General features: G+C 38.5%; 1 protein-coding gene across 1 annotated transcript; it reads right to left on the bottom strand.

Annotated features, from left to right (window-relative positions):
• Positions 1–14925: 14925 nt before the first annotated feature.
• On the bottom strand, positions 14926–15879 carry LOC127219847 (olfactory receptor 2T27). The gene has a single exon (XM_051181602.1). It carries the CDS (start codon positions 15877–15879, stop codon positions 14926–14928), a length of 954 nt encoding a protein of 317 aa, XP_051037559.1.
• Positions 15880–16134: the final 255 nt, after the last annotated feature.

Here is a 16134-nt window from a genome sequence, read left to right as displayed (position 1 = left end):
ATCATGCTGCCCTTTATAGTTCTACCTCTTGTCTTGACATTTCTATTCTACCTCTATTTTAGGGATTTATATGTATGTATATGTATATAGTTATATTGTTTACGTATTTGTTCCTGCTTTACTCAGGGAAGTTTCAATCAGTTTTTTTTAGCTAAGTTCCTGAGTATTACAGATTATCTTCACTCATGTTTCCTTTACCTATGAGATTAGTCAGACATAGATGTTTAATCTTCAATCACTTCATAGACATGCAGAACATGACATTGAAATGTTTTAATATTAGTACTCCATTGACATGAGACACTGTTGCTCCTGACAGCACCGTGCACTTTCCCGAAAATGTGTTGGACACCTTTGTTGCTCCTGCTGGAGTTCATTCTTGCCTCAGCTAATGGCTTCTTGGGCAAAGAACTGCCCCCACCTTGACCCATTTTGGCATGCAGTCCTATGTGTTTGCAGGAGACAAATATAGAAGACTGCTGGACCTTGTCAAGTCAGGGTAAGACAGCTTTTCTACCTCCCTGCTGTTGTTGTGGTCTGTCAAGTACTCTTGGCCTTAGCCAAAACTGGGTGTACTAACAACGTTGCTGTAACACCTTGGGTGACTGTCCAGCTAGCTTGCTGTTTCTGTCCTCACTGCACCTTTTGGAAGTTGCCCATCCGCACATCCTGTCCACCCTAGTATCGTTGTTTTCCTTCTCAGGTCTTGATGAGGTTGAAGATTAAACTATCACAACTATTATTCTCTCTTCCTAGTTAGATATATTAGGTACTAGACTCATGTTTTCCAGCTTAGGACAACTCTATTGTAAACTCTATTGTAAACTCCCGTTACAATAGAGGACTAGATATGTAGGTCGTTTTGTTCTCGATTTTCCTTTTCTTAGAGCACACTTGTTATTCACTGTTTTGTATATAGTTTTGTATCAAGCCTAAATCTTTTCTTTAGACTAAAAGGGGAACTGTAGTGGGGTAGTCACTTTGTCTCCTTCTGTGGCACTGACCATGCCCATTGTGAGGGGGGGTGGAGCCAGGGGCTTTTGGAAGGAGGTCTGAGGAGGAGCCGGGAACGGTGGAACTTGCTGGTGTTCATCTGTCTAGGTTGTAAGTTATTTCTCCCTGAATAAATTTCTATTCGACCTATTTGTTTATCCTGATCCTTATTTAACCGCGATATCCTTGCCTCTAGTTTACTCAGGAGATATCATCTAATTCTTCTTCCCAGGGAGATCCATGTGTCCCTCTTAGCTTACTCATTTCCCTAGCTTCTCTGGAGCTGTGGAATGTAGTCTGATTATCCTTTGCTTTATATCTGGTATCCACTTATGACTGAGTATATACCGTGTTTGTCTTTCTGGGTCCTTCTTACCTCACTCATGATGTTTTTTTCTAGTTCCATCTATTTACCAGTAAATTTCATGATGTCATTTTTACAGCTGAGTAACACTCTTATGTGTAAATGCACCACATTTTCTTTATCCATTCTTCAGTTGAGGGACATCTAGGTTGTTTCCAGGTTCTGGCTATCACAAATAATGCTGCTATGAACTTGTTGAGCAAGTGTCCTTGTGGTATGATTGAGCATCCTTTGGGTATATGACCAAGAGTGGTAATGCTGGGTCTTGAGATAGATTGATACCCAGTTTTCAGAGAAACTGACCTACTGATTTCCAAAGTGGCTGTACAAGTTTGTGCTCCCACCAGCAATGGAGGAGTGTTCCCCTTACTCCAAATACTCTCCAGCATAAGCTGTCCTCAGTGTTTTTTATCTTAGCCATTCTGACAGGTGTAAAATGGTATCTCAGAGTCATTTTGATTTGCATTTCCCTGATGCTAAGGATGTTGTGCAGTTCCTTAAATGAGTTTCAACCATTTGAGATTCTTCTTTTACAATTCTCTGTTCAGATCTGTAACCCATTTTTAAAATTGGATTATTTGGTATTTTAATGTATAGTCTCTTGAGTTCTTTATATATTTTGGAGATCAGTCCTCTGTCAGATGTGTAGTTGGTGAAGATATTTTCCCATTCTGTATGCTGCTGTTTTGTCTTATTTATTGGGCCACTTGCCTTACAGAAGCTTTTCAATTTCAGGAGGTCCCATTTATGTCAATTTTCCCCAGCTAGTCTGTTCTGTGCTTGGGAGGAGGAGTGTGGATTGAGTAGAGAAACAAACTAAAGACAGAGATAGAGTTGTGATGGCACTCAGTGAATACTAGGATCAGCCTCAAGCTTATTACTCAAAGCTCTTCTACTCTCCAATAAAAAAGGGGTGGGGGTGAGGCAAAAAACTTCCTTTCCAAGATATAAAGAACCAAGTGTAATTACCTTCTCAATATCCAAAACATCAAGTAACCACACCCTAAACTAAATGTCCTGTTGTCAAGGTGAGATATCTATTAGATATACTTTAGACCAAATATCCTGTGGATTTTACCTTAAAGGAGCAATAAAAGGCTTGAACTCTCTGACCTTATGTCAAGATGGAATGGAACCATTTTTATGGGCCCTAACAGTTCTCCCTTCTTAATGTAATTATAAATGTCTATGTTTCTGTTACAGGACAGATGACTCTGTCTTAAGTTGTCTTTTTTTACCTTTTAGCCTGACCCATAATTAGTATTTTGCCATTTATATCCTATCTTAGGTTGACTGGAGGCAAAAAGATTTTACCCATCTTTGACTACCAGCCTTTATTTATAAAGGGTTGGGGGAGAGTATGTAGCTCGATGCCATGCACATCTGAGCCAACTTTTCATTCAAGGTTTACAAGCAACTTGAAAATCATAGGCAAGCATAAATGCCAAGCAATGCTCATGTTCTTATGGTTATAATATCTTTTATGAAAGGAATAAAGGATGACCAACATGAAATGGACTTTTCAAATTGGTCTAGGATATCTCTAGTAGTTTTAGCTGCATAAAGATCCAAATCTGCTTTTTTAATGAAATCAAATCTAAAGACTTGTTTGTGTCATGTCAATTTTTCTTAGAATGAGCTCTGACCTTATTTATAATTCATAAACACACTCAATGTGAACAGAAGTGGTTACAAATATGAACAAGTCAATACCATATTCTAGTATGAATATTAATGAACATACAATTGACTAGATTACAATTTTTATAATTTTGATTTAATCAAAGGATAATATAATGTTCTTGGGAAAGGTATGAGTCTTTTTTCTCTCCTAAAGTTCAATTGTATTGTTGTTTCTAACTTTCAAAGATAAGTTTGAGCTATTACAGCCCTTGAGTACTGAATACCAGTAGCAATTTTTTTGTTCCATTCCTCCACATCAGTTTGGGGGAGGGTCCCTTTAGTGCCTTTAATTTGTCTTTTTGACCAGTCTAGTACCTAATTTTGAATTTCAGCGGTATTGTATTGAAGAGAGGCTTTAGCTATTCATCACCTCTATAATAGTGATTGATTATTCCAATGGGTCTCTTTCCCACTGAGGGGAAGTCTCTGAGGCACTTGCTTTTTAGGCTCTCAATTTTAACAGTAGAAATGAGTTTCAACTGGCAAAAATGAGTTCCTTGTCCCAAGATATAGTGGATAAACTGCCAAACATTCAGTCCTTGGTCAGATCCAGACTAGTCAAAACTCACAGAGGTCTGAGAAGTTGGTGTAGTAGGTAATCTTTTTCCCTCCTCAGACTGTAGATGATGACATTAGCAGATAAGTAACACAGGTTTTAGTAAATTTCACTCCAACTCATCTGGGGAGGGGGATCTCATCAGCTACAATGTCATCTGGTGTGGCATTCGTCTTCTCCACACATCTCACCAGACATTTGGGCAGCCATCGAGATTTATTTTTTTTCATGTGAAAAAACACAAACATACCCTCAATCCCATATTAAAACAGGATCTTGTCTTTTCCATAATCCAGTGTAAGATCTTTCCTTCGATTTGACTGGAATGAAGGTCACTCAAGTGTCATCATGCCAAAATCTATCCACAGCTGATTGATTGTTCATGGGCATCCACATTCAAGAAATTCAAAATTTTTACCAAGATACAAAGAACAAGTAAGCACAATCACCCTCTCAATACCCAAAACATTAAGTAACCACAACCTAAACCAAATATCTTGTTGTCAAGGTAAGATAACTATTAGCTACACTTTATGCCAAATATCCTGTGGGTTTAACCTTGAAGGAGCAATAATAGGCTTGAAGTATCTGACCTTATGTTGACATAAAATGGAGTGATGTTTATGGGCCCTAACATCAATAACATTTATTGATCATTGCTTTCAATGTCTGTGCTATTGGTGATATAGTTAAGAGTGGTCTCCTGTACCAGTATGTTCAAGGTTACTTCCCACTTTCTCTTCTATCAGGTTCAGTGTAACTAGATTTATGTTGAGTTCCTTGATCCATTTTGACTTGAGTTTTGTGCATGGAAATAGATATGAATCTATTTGCAATCTACGTGTTCACATCCAGTTATTCTAGCACCATGTTTTTTTTTTTTTTTGCAAGAATTTCAGTTATTCATTCCATGAATCACTGGCTCATAGTTAAAGGCCTGAAAACAATAGGTATTTTTGTTCACACTTTAGAAATAATTCAGATAGAACTTCCAAATATACAAAATATTAAGAGAAAAAACCCCACCAACTTCAAAATGTATAAAATATTAAGACCAATGTTTCTGGATCTACTCTACCTAACTGATGTACATCAATCAATAGCACAGAAATTAGAAACATAAAATAAGGCTTAAATCAAAATATGTGTAATAGTGTATTAATTTAATTGTGCTACTATTTTTTAGCACCATTGGTGAGAGAAATAATTTAGAAGAACAGTAAATGAATTAAGATAATTGAATAATAACCATGCTTGGTACCTGTAGCTAAGTGCTATTGATGTCTCCTATGATGCTTTCCTGGTGTTATAAGAGTCAACAGGACATTCAGAGAGAGAAAAGGAAGAGAGAGAGAGACAGAGACAGAGAGACAGAGAGAGAGAGAATGAACATAAAAGAGGGAGCCATTATTGGTTTGAAGAGAAAACTGAACCTAAAGAAAGGTCTAGAGACCTATAAGACTGCCACCAACTAAACATTTGAGCAGCCGTGGAAAGGCTACCATAAATGCCCTTCCCTGATAGTGAGATCAACAACAAACTTATCCACCATCATGGAGCCCTCATCTACTTACTACCTGTTGGTAACAGAAGCAAACACCCATACCTAAACACTGAGTCTAACTAGAATCCAGATGCAGATAGAGAGGACAAGACCAGGTTGCAGAAACACATAGAGACAGCTGACCTGAATAAGGAGGAGCTAATGCGCCCCCAGACTAATAGCTGGGAATCCAACATGGGACTGACTCAGGCCCCCCTGAATATGGGTCTCAGCTAGAAGAACTGAGCAGTCTAAGGGACCTCAGACAGTGGAATCAGGATGTATTCCTGGTGCACAAAAGGATCTTGCGAACACATCCCCCATGGAGGGATAACTGCCTTAATCTAGAGACAGGAGAGAAGCCCTAGTGCCTACTTCACATGATCTGTCACATCTACATGACCCCAACTGGATGGCATTCCCCTACATATGGAATTGGGGTGGGGGATGGGAGGGGAGGGTGGTTAGGGTGCATGTGGGAGGGTAGATAGGGTAAAAGGGAGGGAGGGAGGGAGAGTAGAAGGGAGGGAGAGGGAACTGAGGTCGACATGGAAAATAATAAATTAAATTAAAAAAAATGCTTTGACTCCAAAATTTAAGTTCAGGGACAAGTTACTGGGGAAAAGGATTTCTAGTTTTGTTTCCACAGAAAATGAAAAGATGTGGATTCCTTCCAGACTAATGTGGTTTGATCAAGCCAGACCACCTGAAACAGAGTACCAGGTGATCCTACATTCAAAACAGCTGGACAAAGCAGCCTTATGGACTACAGCCAGGATTTCTGCATCTTCTTAGAATCCCCCATGACAGCGCCCCTTACCAGCAGGAAGTAGTTTGGAAAGAACAATGCCCAAATTCCCAAATATTGTCTATAAATGTTTGTTTTCATTTAAATGGACTTGGTTATATAAAATACATATATATATATATGTATATATTTTTTAAAAAAGTATGTTTTTTGGACCTTGCAGACACATCTCCCATGAAGGGATACTCCCTTAATCTAGAGACAGGAGAGAAGTGCTAGTCCCTACTCCAAATGACTTGACAGATTTACAAGACCCCACCTGGATGGCATCAACCTACATGTGTAATGGGGTGGGGGTATGGGAGGGGAGGGTGGTTGGGGTGCATGTGAGGGGGGAGAGAGGGTAAGAGGGAGGAAGGGAGGGAGGGAGAGGGAAATGGGATCAACTTGTAAAAAATAATAAAAAAAAAGAAGAAAATCCCTGAAAAAAAATTCTAGTTCTGCTCTACCTATTATCTGTCGGAATCTATGCTTGATCAAGAGCTCACTGGTCCCAATGTGGAGCACATGAAAGCATCTGGAAGTTCTCTGAATGGAGCAACACTGACTTTATGCCATCTTCATTAAAAGCTAGCACCATTTGTTGAAGATGCTTTCTTTTTTCCATTGTACTATTTTGGCTCCTATGTCAAAAATTGGGTGTTCATAGGTGTGTGGATTAATGTCCATTGGTCCATGTGTCTGCTTTTATGACAATACAAAGCTGTTTTTATTACTATAGCTCTATAGTAGAGTTTGAAGTCTGGGCCTCCAGAAGTTCCTTTATTGTACTGGATTCTTTTAGCTATTCTGGGTTTTTGTTGTTGTTACTTTACCACATTAAGTTGAATATTGTTCTTTTGAGGCCTATGAAGAGTTATGTTGGGATTTTGATAGGTGTTATATTGAATCTGTAGATTGCTTTTTTGTAAGATTACTATTTTCATTATGTTGATCCTACTTATCCAAGAGCAGGTGTGATCTTTTCCATTTTCTGATATCCTCTTCAATTTCTTCCTTTAGAGACTTAAAGGTCTTGTCATAGCAGCCTTTTATTTGTTTGGTTAAACTTATCCCAATTTGTGGCTATTGTAAGGGTGATGTTTCTCTGATTTCTTTCTCAGTCATTTTTTATCAGCTGTATATAGGAGGGCTGCTGATTTTTTTTTTATCTTGTATCCTGCCACATTACTGAAGGTGTTTATCAGCTGTAGGAGTTTCCTGGTAGAATTTTTGGGGTAACTTATGTAATCTATCATATTATTTACAAATAGTGATAGTTTGACTTCTTTCTTTCCAATTTGTATCCCCTTGATCTCCTTTTGCTGTCTTATGGCTCTGGCTAAAACTTCAAGTACTGTATTAAAAAGATATGGGGAGAGTGGAGAGCCTTGTCTTGCTCCTGAGTTTAGTGGAATCACTTTCAGTTTCTCTCCATTTAATTTAAATGGCTGTTGACTTCCTGTAAATTGCTTTTTATTATGTTTAAGTATATTCATTGTACCCTTTATTATGAAGGGGTGTTGGATTTTGTCAAAGGCTTTTTCAGCATCTAATGAGATGATCCTGTGTTTTTTTATTTAAGTTTGTTTATATAGTGGATTATATTGACAGATTTCTGTATGTTGAACCAACCTTGCATCTCTGGAATGAAGTCTATTTGGTCATGGTGGATAAACTTTTTGTTTTGTTCTTGGATTCAGTTTGCCAGTATTTTACTTAGTATTTTTACATCAGTGTCCATGAGGGAGATTGGTCTGTAGTTCCTTCTTTGTTGCATCTATGTGTGGTTTTGGTATTAGGATAACTGTAGTCTCATAAAAGGAGTTTGGCAATGTTCCTTTTGTTTTGTGTGAACAATTTGAGGAGTATTAGTATTACCTCTTCTTTGAAATTCTGGTAGAATTCTATGCTGAAGTTATCTGGTCCTGACCTTTTTAGGGGTTATAAGTCTATTTAAATTGTTTATCTGGTCTTGATTTAATTTTGGTATAAGGTACCTATCCAGAAAATTGTCTATTTCTTTTAAATTTTCCAATTATGTGGACTTCAGGCTTTTGAAGTATGACCTATGATTCTCTGGATTTCCTCAGTGTCTGTAGTTATGTCCCACCTTTCATTTCTGATTTTGTTAATTTGGATATTTTCTCTCTGCCTTTTGTTAGTTTGGATAAGGGTTTGTTTATCTTATTGAGTTTATCAAAGAACCAACTCTTTGTTTCATTGATTCTTTGCATTGTGCTCTTTGTTTCCATTTTATTGATTTTAGCCTTCAGTTCGATTATTTCCTGGTGTTTACTCCATCTGGGTGTTTGTGTCTTTTTGTTCTAGAACTTTCAGGTTTGCTGTTAAGTCTCTAGTGTGAGATTCTGCCATATTCTCTGCGTAGGCATTTAGTGCTCTGAACTTTCCTTGGGACTGTTTTCATAGTGTTACATAAGTTTGGGTATGGTGTGCACTCATTTTCATTGAATTCTAGGAAGTTTTTAATTTTTTTTTCTTGACCCAGTGGCAATTCAGTTGAGCATTATTCGGTTTCCATGAATTTGTGGGCTTTTTGTAATTTGTGTTGTTGTCAAATTCTAACTTTAAGCCATGGTGATCTGATAAGATACAGGGGTTTATTCCATTTTTTTTAATCTGTTGAGATTTGTGACTGAATATGTGGCCAATTTTAGAGAAGGTTCCATGAGGTGCTGAGAAGAAGGTATATTCTTTTGTGTTTGGGAGGAATGTTCTATAGATGTCTGTTAAGCCCATTTAAGTCATAACATCTGTTAGTTCCCTTATTTCTCTGTTAATTTTCTGTCTGGCAGACCTATTCACTGGTGAGAGTGGGGTGTTGAAGTCTCCCACTATTAGGGAATGGGGTTTGATGTGTGATTTTTGCTTTAGTAATGCTTGTTTTACAAATGTGTGTGTCGTTGTATTTGGAGCATAATTGTTCAGAATTGAGACTTTATCTTGATGGATTTTTCCTGTGATGAATATGAAATGTCCTTTGTATCTCTTTTGATTAATTTTAGTTTGAAGTCTATTTTGTTAAGTATTAGGATAGCTATACCTGGTTGTCCATTTGATTGGAAAGTCTTTTCCCAACTCTTTACACTGAAGTTATCTCTTGATGGGAGATGTCATTCTGTAAACATGTTTCTCTTATTGGTTAATGAATAAAGCACTGTTAGCAAATAGGAAGGCAAGATAAGCAGGACTATGAGACAAGGAGGATTCTGGGAGAGGTAGGAGAGGAGAGTCAAGATGTAGGGATTTGAGAGAAGAGGTCCGGATTCTCTCTCAAGTAAGATAGGACCATGTGAAAACAGATTAATAGAAATGGGTTAATATTTAAGACAGAATTAGCCAATAAGAAACATTAGTAACAGGCCAACAGATTAATATCTAATACAGCATCTCTGTATGTTATTTGGGGCTGATGCAGCTGTGGGACCAGACTGGAGGAAAACTGCATGTAACAAAATGGTGCCTACAAACGTGGGTACTAAGAACTTTCACTTAAAACTTAATAAAAGCTTAAGAAAGGATTTTAAAAACAAAAGAACAGAGACAAGCAAGGCTTCTTGGTAGCAGCATTTTTCTGGGTTGGGCTCTGTTTTACTAGAGACAAGCAGAGATTTATGCGGCTCCTTTAAGGGAGATTTCCTGACTCGGCATAAGCAGAAAAAACTGCAGGGCTCTTTAAGAAACCCTGCTAACAACTGAATGGTGTGTACCAGAGCTGGCAGTGGCAGTGATGACATCTCCAAGCTGGTAGCATGCTGCCAAGGCGGTGAACACAGCTCTCAGTGCTGGCAGTAAATACACCCCTGCTATCTTGGATAGATGGCGGCTAAAACAGCTATGGTCTTCATTTTAGCAATGTTGTTTAGTAGATAAAAGACTCATGGTCAGAAGGAGATAATGATTTACAGTAAAGACAGATTCAGATAAAGAAAAATCTATAAAGGTTTACAGAGTGTTTTAAAATATATGTAGGCTTGGGAGAGAAAAAGAAACAGGACAAAGTGGTTTTAAAAAAATAGAAAGAGAGTAGGTGAGTGTGGTGGCACACGCCTTTAATTCCAGCACTCTGGAGGCAGAGGCAAGCAAATCTCTGTGATTTCTAAGTTAACCTGGTATACAGAGTTAATTCCAGGGCAGCCAAAGTTACACAGAGAAACCTTGTCTCAATAAATGAAAAAATAGAAGTAATAGAGTAATAAAAAAAGCCACATAAAAAAATGGAAAATACACAGAGTCTGTATACTGTATGCTATTATGTTGTCTTTGAATTGCTCAATTGCTAAGGAAAGAACAACAATTGCTATAATACACTTGGTTATCAATGCTGCTGAAATAATCCAATTTATATATATTTAAAATGCCTTAACTTCAAAATTTAAGTTCAAGGACAGGTTACTGGGGAAAAGAATTTCTATTTTTGTTTCCACAGAAAATGAAAAGCTATGGATTCCTTCCAGACTAACATGGTTTGATCTGGCAAGACCCTCTGAAAAAGCATCCCAGGTGATCCACCATTCAAAACAGCTGGGACAAGACAGCCTTGCAGACCACTATAGCTGGGATTTCTGTGTCTTCTTAGGATCCCCAAGACAGTGCCCCCTACCAGCAGGAAACAGTTTGGAAAGAACGACACCCAAATTCCCAAATATTGTCTATAAATGTTTGTTTTCTTTTAAATGGAGTTGGTTATAAATGGTAATGATCACAGTCAATCTTTTTAAAGGGAAAAAAGGGGAAATGATACAGAAATGAATACTTTGTTTTGGAATGGATTTTCATTTGTTGATACAATTTAAGGTCAATTTTGTGATATGTACATTTCTCCTCTTGTTTAGGTATTGTGTTTATATAGTGCATTTAAATATGTAATATAATTTAGTACAGATTATAGTTACATGTAATGGTCAAACTAATAGTTAAGTTAGTTAGGTTTTCTAGTTATACAGAAATATATTTCAAATGTATAGGCATTCTTCAAACCTTTCAAAGACCTATAGAATTTGGCATTTAAAATGGTTTAGGGTTTTTCTTAACAGTGAGGCACAACTGCTCCTGGCAACACCACCTGAGTCAGAAAGGAAGATGGACATCAAAGAAACTCGTTATGGAGTTTGCTTTCAATCTGGCAAGACTAGCCATTTGGGCAAGATACTGCTCTTGTCTGGAATGTTTGACTTTATGCTGTAAAACTGGACAAGCAGGACCCACAGAAAAGTGACTGCTGAAGCAAGATGGACAGTGATACAGGGTTCTGCTTCATAGAAGAATCCGCCAGACATTCTGCAGAACACAGAGAAAAGTGACTGACAAACTGCCAATACAGGTGGACAGTTTAAAATGTTCTGCTTTGCTGAGGAGTCTGCCAGACACACTATGACCTATAGGCTGAAGTGTGGAACATTACAGAAGGACTTCGGGTGACTGACCAGGTAGCAAGATGTCTCTGTCATTTCCAGAGTTTATATATTATTCTTCTGCGGTCTTTGATAGAGTTGAAGACAGATAGTTATGGCAATAGTTTTCCTTAGTTAGGATTAAAGATAAATTACATATAAATTTTAGACTCATAAAGATAGGATAGATGATGGAATATTTTCTTTAAATCTTGCTAAATGTTAATGGACTAAATATTGTTAATTAGAGTTATTATTTGATAACTGTTTTGTTATATATTTTACTATGTTAAAGTTAAAACCCTTCCTTTTATTTTAGACAGAAAAGAGGAGATGATGGAAGGTGTCATTCTTTAAATATGTTTATCTTATTGGTTAATGAATAAAGCACTGTTGGCAAATAGGAAGGCAAGATAGGCAGGGACTATGAGACAAGGAGGATTCTGGGAGAGGTAGGAGAGGAGAGTCAAGATGTAGGGATTTGAGAGAAGAGGTCCGGACCCTCTCTCAAGTAAGATAAGACCATGTGAAAACAGATTAATAGAAATGGGTTAATATTCAAGGCAGAGCTAGCCAATAAGAAATGCAGGTAACAGGCCAACAGCTTTATATCTAATACAGCATCTCCGTGTATTATTTGGGGCTGATGTGGCTGCAGGACCAGGCTGGAGGAAAACTGCTCATAACAATCTCTGTCTCTGAAGTTGAGGTGTATTTCTTATATGCAGCAGAAGGATGGATTCTGTTTTTGTATCTGTTCTGTTAAACTGTGTCTATTTATAGATGAATGAGTCCATTAAAATTGAGGGATATTAATGATCAGTGATTGTTAATTCCTGTTATTTTTGGTGGTAGTGTATGTGTTTTACCTTCTTTACGATTTGATGGTGTTTTTATGGGTGCAGCTAACTTACTTGGGTTGGAGTGTTCCTTATAGTGCTTTCTGTAGGGCTGGATTTGTGGATATATATTATTTAATTATAGTTTTGTCATGAAATATTTTATGTTGATTGAAAGTTTTTCTAGATATAATACCTGGATTGGCATCTGTTGTCTCTTAGTGTCTGTATAACATCTGACCAGGACCTTTTGGCTATTAGAGTCTCCATTGAGAAGTTTGATGTTATTTTGATGGGTCTGCTTTTATATGTTACTTGACCTTTTTCCTTTTCAGCTCTTAATATTCTTTCTTTATTCAGTGTATTTTGTGTTTTGATGATTATGTGGTGAGGGGACTTTTTTTTTTTGGTCCAGTCTACTTGGTGTAATGTAAGCTTCTTGTACCTTCCTAGGCATTTTGTTCTTTAGGTTGGGAAAGTTTTCTTCTATGATTCTGTTGAATATATTTTCTGTGCCTTTGAGCTGGTATTCTCCTTCTATCTCTATTATTCTTAGGTTTGGCCTTTTCATAGTGTCCCAGATTTCCTGGACATTTTGTTATGACTTTGTTGGCTTTAATGTTTCCTTTGACTGATGAATCTGTTTTCTCTATTGTATATTTAGCACCTGAGATTCTCTCTTCCATCTCTTGTATTCTGTTGGTTATGCTTGCATCTGTTCATTTCTATAATTTTCCATTTCTATAATCCCCCCAGTTTGTATTTTCTTTATTGCCTCTATTTCAACAGGTGTTTTCCTTCACATGTTTTTATTGCTTTATCTTGGTTTTCTTGGCTTTCTTTAAGAGATTTATTGATTTCTTTCAATTTTTTGTTTGTCCTTTCCTCTAATTTTTTAAAGGGAACTTTTCATTTCCTCTTTAAAGGTCTCTATCATCTTCATAAAGGTATTTTTATGGTCATTTTCTTCTGCTTTGGGATGTGTCCGTTCTTGCTGTGGTAGAACTACTAGGTTCTGGTAGTGCCATATTGCTCTTTAGGTTGCTGAATGTATTCTTGCACTGGAATCTACCCATATCTTCCTTCAATCAGTGCAGGCATTGTCTGTGCCTCTTGGTCTGATTGTTGTAGTAGCTGTCTGTGTCTCATTGAGCTGCCGAGGTTGCAGGGGTTTAGGTGGGTTTGAGGGTGGAGTGGAACTTCTAGATTACAGGGTCCAACTGGGAAGTAGAATAGCCTGCCTGCAGGAGCATTGCCTGGTGACAAGCTAGTGTGGCTGAGATGGGTGGGGAAGGGTCCTGGGGTTTTGCCTCAGAGCTTAGTGCCTAGAGACTGGGATGTCCAGCTGGAAGGCCAGTCACTTACCTCTTGGTCTTATTGGTGAAGTTCCTGTCTGCCTATGCTCTTATTATTCTTTTTGAGACAGTGTCTCATGTTTCCTAGGTGTCTTTGAACTTGCTGTGTAGCCAGGAATGACCTGAGATTCCGGTTCTTCCAGCCTCCATGTCCCAAGTTTTGGTATTACAAGTATGTGCCATCCGTGCCACATCGCTTGTCTTTATCCCTTGGAATAGTGACATCTACTGTAATTAGCTGACCACAAATTTCGGTATATGGAATGAATGTGTTTCTGTGTGTGGGAGCGGCCATTTGTTTCTCATCCCACCTCTTTCTTTCCCCTTGTGGTTACGATGCGCAAAGGTTTATCACCGACTGACATTGCAAAGCCTTGCTTTCCTTCCTTTGGATTTCTTGGGTTTTTTTTTTTTATTTTCTCATCTTTAATTCTGCCTTTTTGTGAAGGAGACAAGAGAGTCCAGGTACTGCTTCCTTAGAGCAGTTCTGCAAACTTGCCTTGTTGAGAAAGAAGACAAAACCACTACAAAATATTGAAACCACCATAAGATGTGACTGATATTGAGAAGAGAGAGGGAACACTTAAGGAGGGTCACTGTCACATTTAAATTTTGCTAGCCCAAAAAGTTGTTATTACAATTTCACAAATTGATTTTCTCTATTTTTATGTTTGTGGTTAAATGCCATCTACCTTTTATTTGGCCACATTTGTTTTTAAGGGTATGTATTTGTGTTGTTGACAGTAAGAAGACAGAGGCCTGCAATATGGGACTTTATTTTTTGCTTGTTTCACTTAAAGACAATATGATCACATGAAAATTCCATCTACCATCTTCAGAAAGCACACTGAATATCATCAGCAACTGGAAATGAGCTCACTCACTGTTTTGATAAATATAAATATCGCCATCCCAATGACTCATGAAAAGGGTTAAAATGTGGTTTTAAAAAAAGTGATTCACTCCTATTCCTGCTAAAAGTAGTTACGAATGCATTCAGGTAGAACAAAGAAGAATTTAATTGCATAAATCATTTTAAGGGATTAAGTGAGAGTAAAATAAAACGAAAAGGAAACAAAAACAGGACCATATCTAAATTAGTAAGATAGGGCTGAGAGAATAACAAAGAGGTTCTTGACTTGTAACTCAACAAATTAAAGAACTCTTTATCTTTGCACAGATGTTATTGTCAAAGTCCATGTGATTTTACAAATAAGTAACTCTTACTAAGGTCTTACTCAACTGAAGTCGGCACTATGGAACTAAGAACAACAGCATTCCAACAAATTTCAGTTTCTATGAGTCTTATGCATTCCTTTCTCACAATGTTCTATTTCCAGTTTGGATTTAAGTTGACATACATTTGCCTTTAAGATGAAGGACAGGGCATTTCACGGGAGAAAGCTGGCACTGTCACGGTTGCAGCATCTGCTGGAGCATCTTTGTAGGGCCCCTACCACTTCTTTGTTTCTCAGGCTGTAGATGAGAGGGTTGAGCATAGGGGTCACTATAGTGCCCAGCACAGCTCCTACCTGGTCTTGGTCAGGTGTGTGGGAAGAAGTGGGCGTCATGTAGATGAAGATGGCCTGGCCAAAGTAGAGACTCACGACAGTCAGGTGGGAGGAGCAGGTGGCCAGGGCTTTATTCCTGCCCTTGGGAGAGTTCATCCTGAGGACGGTGAGGAATATGAGGGTATAGGAGGTCAGGATCAGAGTGAATGGGGCCAGGAGAAAGATTATGGTTGACACAAACTTCACCGTCTCATAGACTGATGTGTCCACACAAGACATCCTCAGAATGGCGGGCATCTCACAGAAGTAGTGATTGATCTTCCTGGAGCCGCAGATAGGAAAATTCATGGGGTAGATGGTATGAACGAGGGCTGCCACAACGGCTCCGATCCAGGTGGAGGCGGCCATCTTCAAGCAGACCTTGGGACTCATGAGAATGGTGTACCGCAGAGGGTTACAGACAGCCACATAGCGGTCATAGGCCATTAGTGTCAGTAAGATGCACTCAGCAAGGCCGAGGGTGAGGAAGGAAAACATCTGAGTGGCACAGGCAAAGAAAGAGATGTTCCGCCTCCCAGTGAAGTAGTTGGTGGCTGCCTTGGGCACTGTGCTGGAGATGTAAGCAAGGTCAATGAGAGACAGCTGACTGAGCAGGAAGTACATGGGGGTGTGAAGGCGGGGGTCCAGCCAGATGAGGAGTATCAGGATGGAATTCCCAGCAGAGGCCAGGGCATAGATGAAGAGGATGAGGAAGATGAGGAGGTTGGGGTACCTACAGCTGGGGAAGAGCCCCAACAGGATGAAATCAGCTGTAGTTTTATTCTTTGGGTCCATGTTTTCATTCAGAATTTCTTATATCAGCTGAAAATCTACAATGGTAAAATAAAAGGTATTACAGATAAAATATTTGTCTTGATCAGTGCCTCAGCTCGATCACCCTGGGATTGTGACTCTGAGTGGGCAGGTTTCCACAGGAAAGTGTTGGGGTAAGGCACAGGAACTGGGATCAGGGAATAGGGAAGGAGATGGGCATCAGGAGTGATAATGGAAAATCTCAAGTGGCAGGTCACTACAGCCAGTTAAAAACAA

This window comes from Phodopus roborovskii, unplaced genomic scaffold, assembly GCF_943737965.1.
Source record: "Phodopus roborovskii unplaced genomic scaffold, PHOROB, whole genome shotgun sequence".
In the NCBI taxonomy this organism is placed as follows: domain Eukaryota; kingdom Metazoa; phylum Chordata; class Mammalia; order Rodentia; family Cricetidae; genus Phodopus; species Phodopus roborovskii.
Note: the sequence above shows the minus strand (reverse complement) of the source record. Positions and strands in the feature narration are given on the sequence as shown.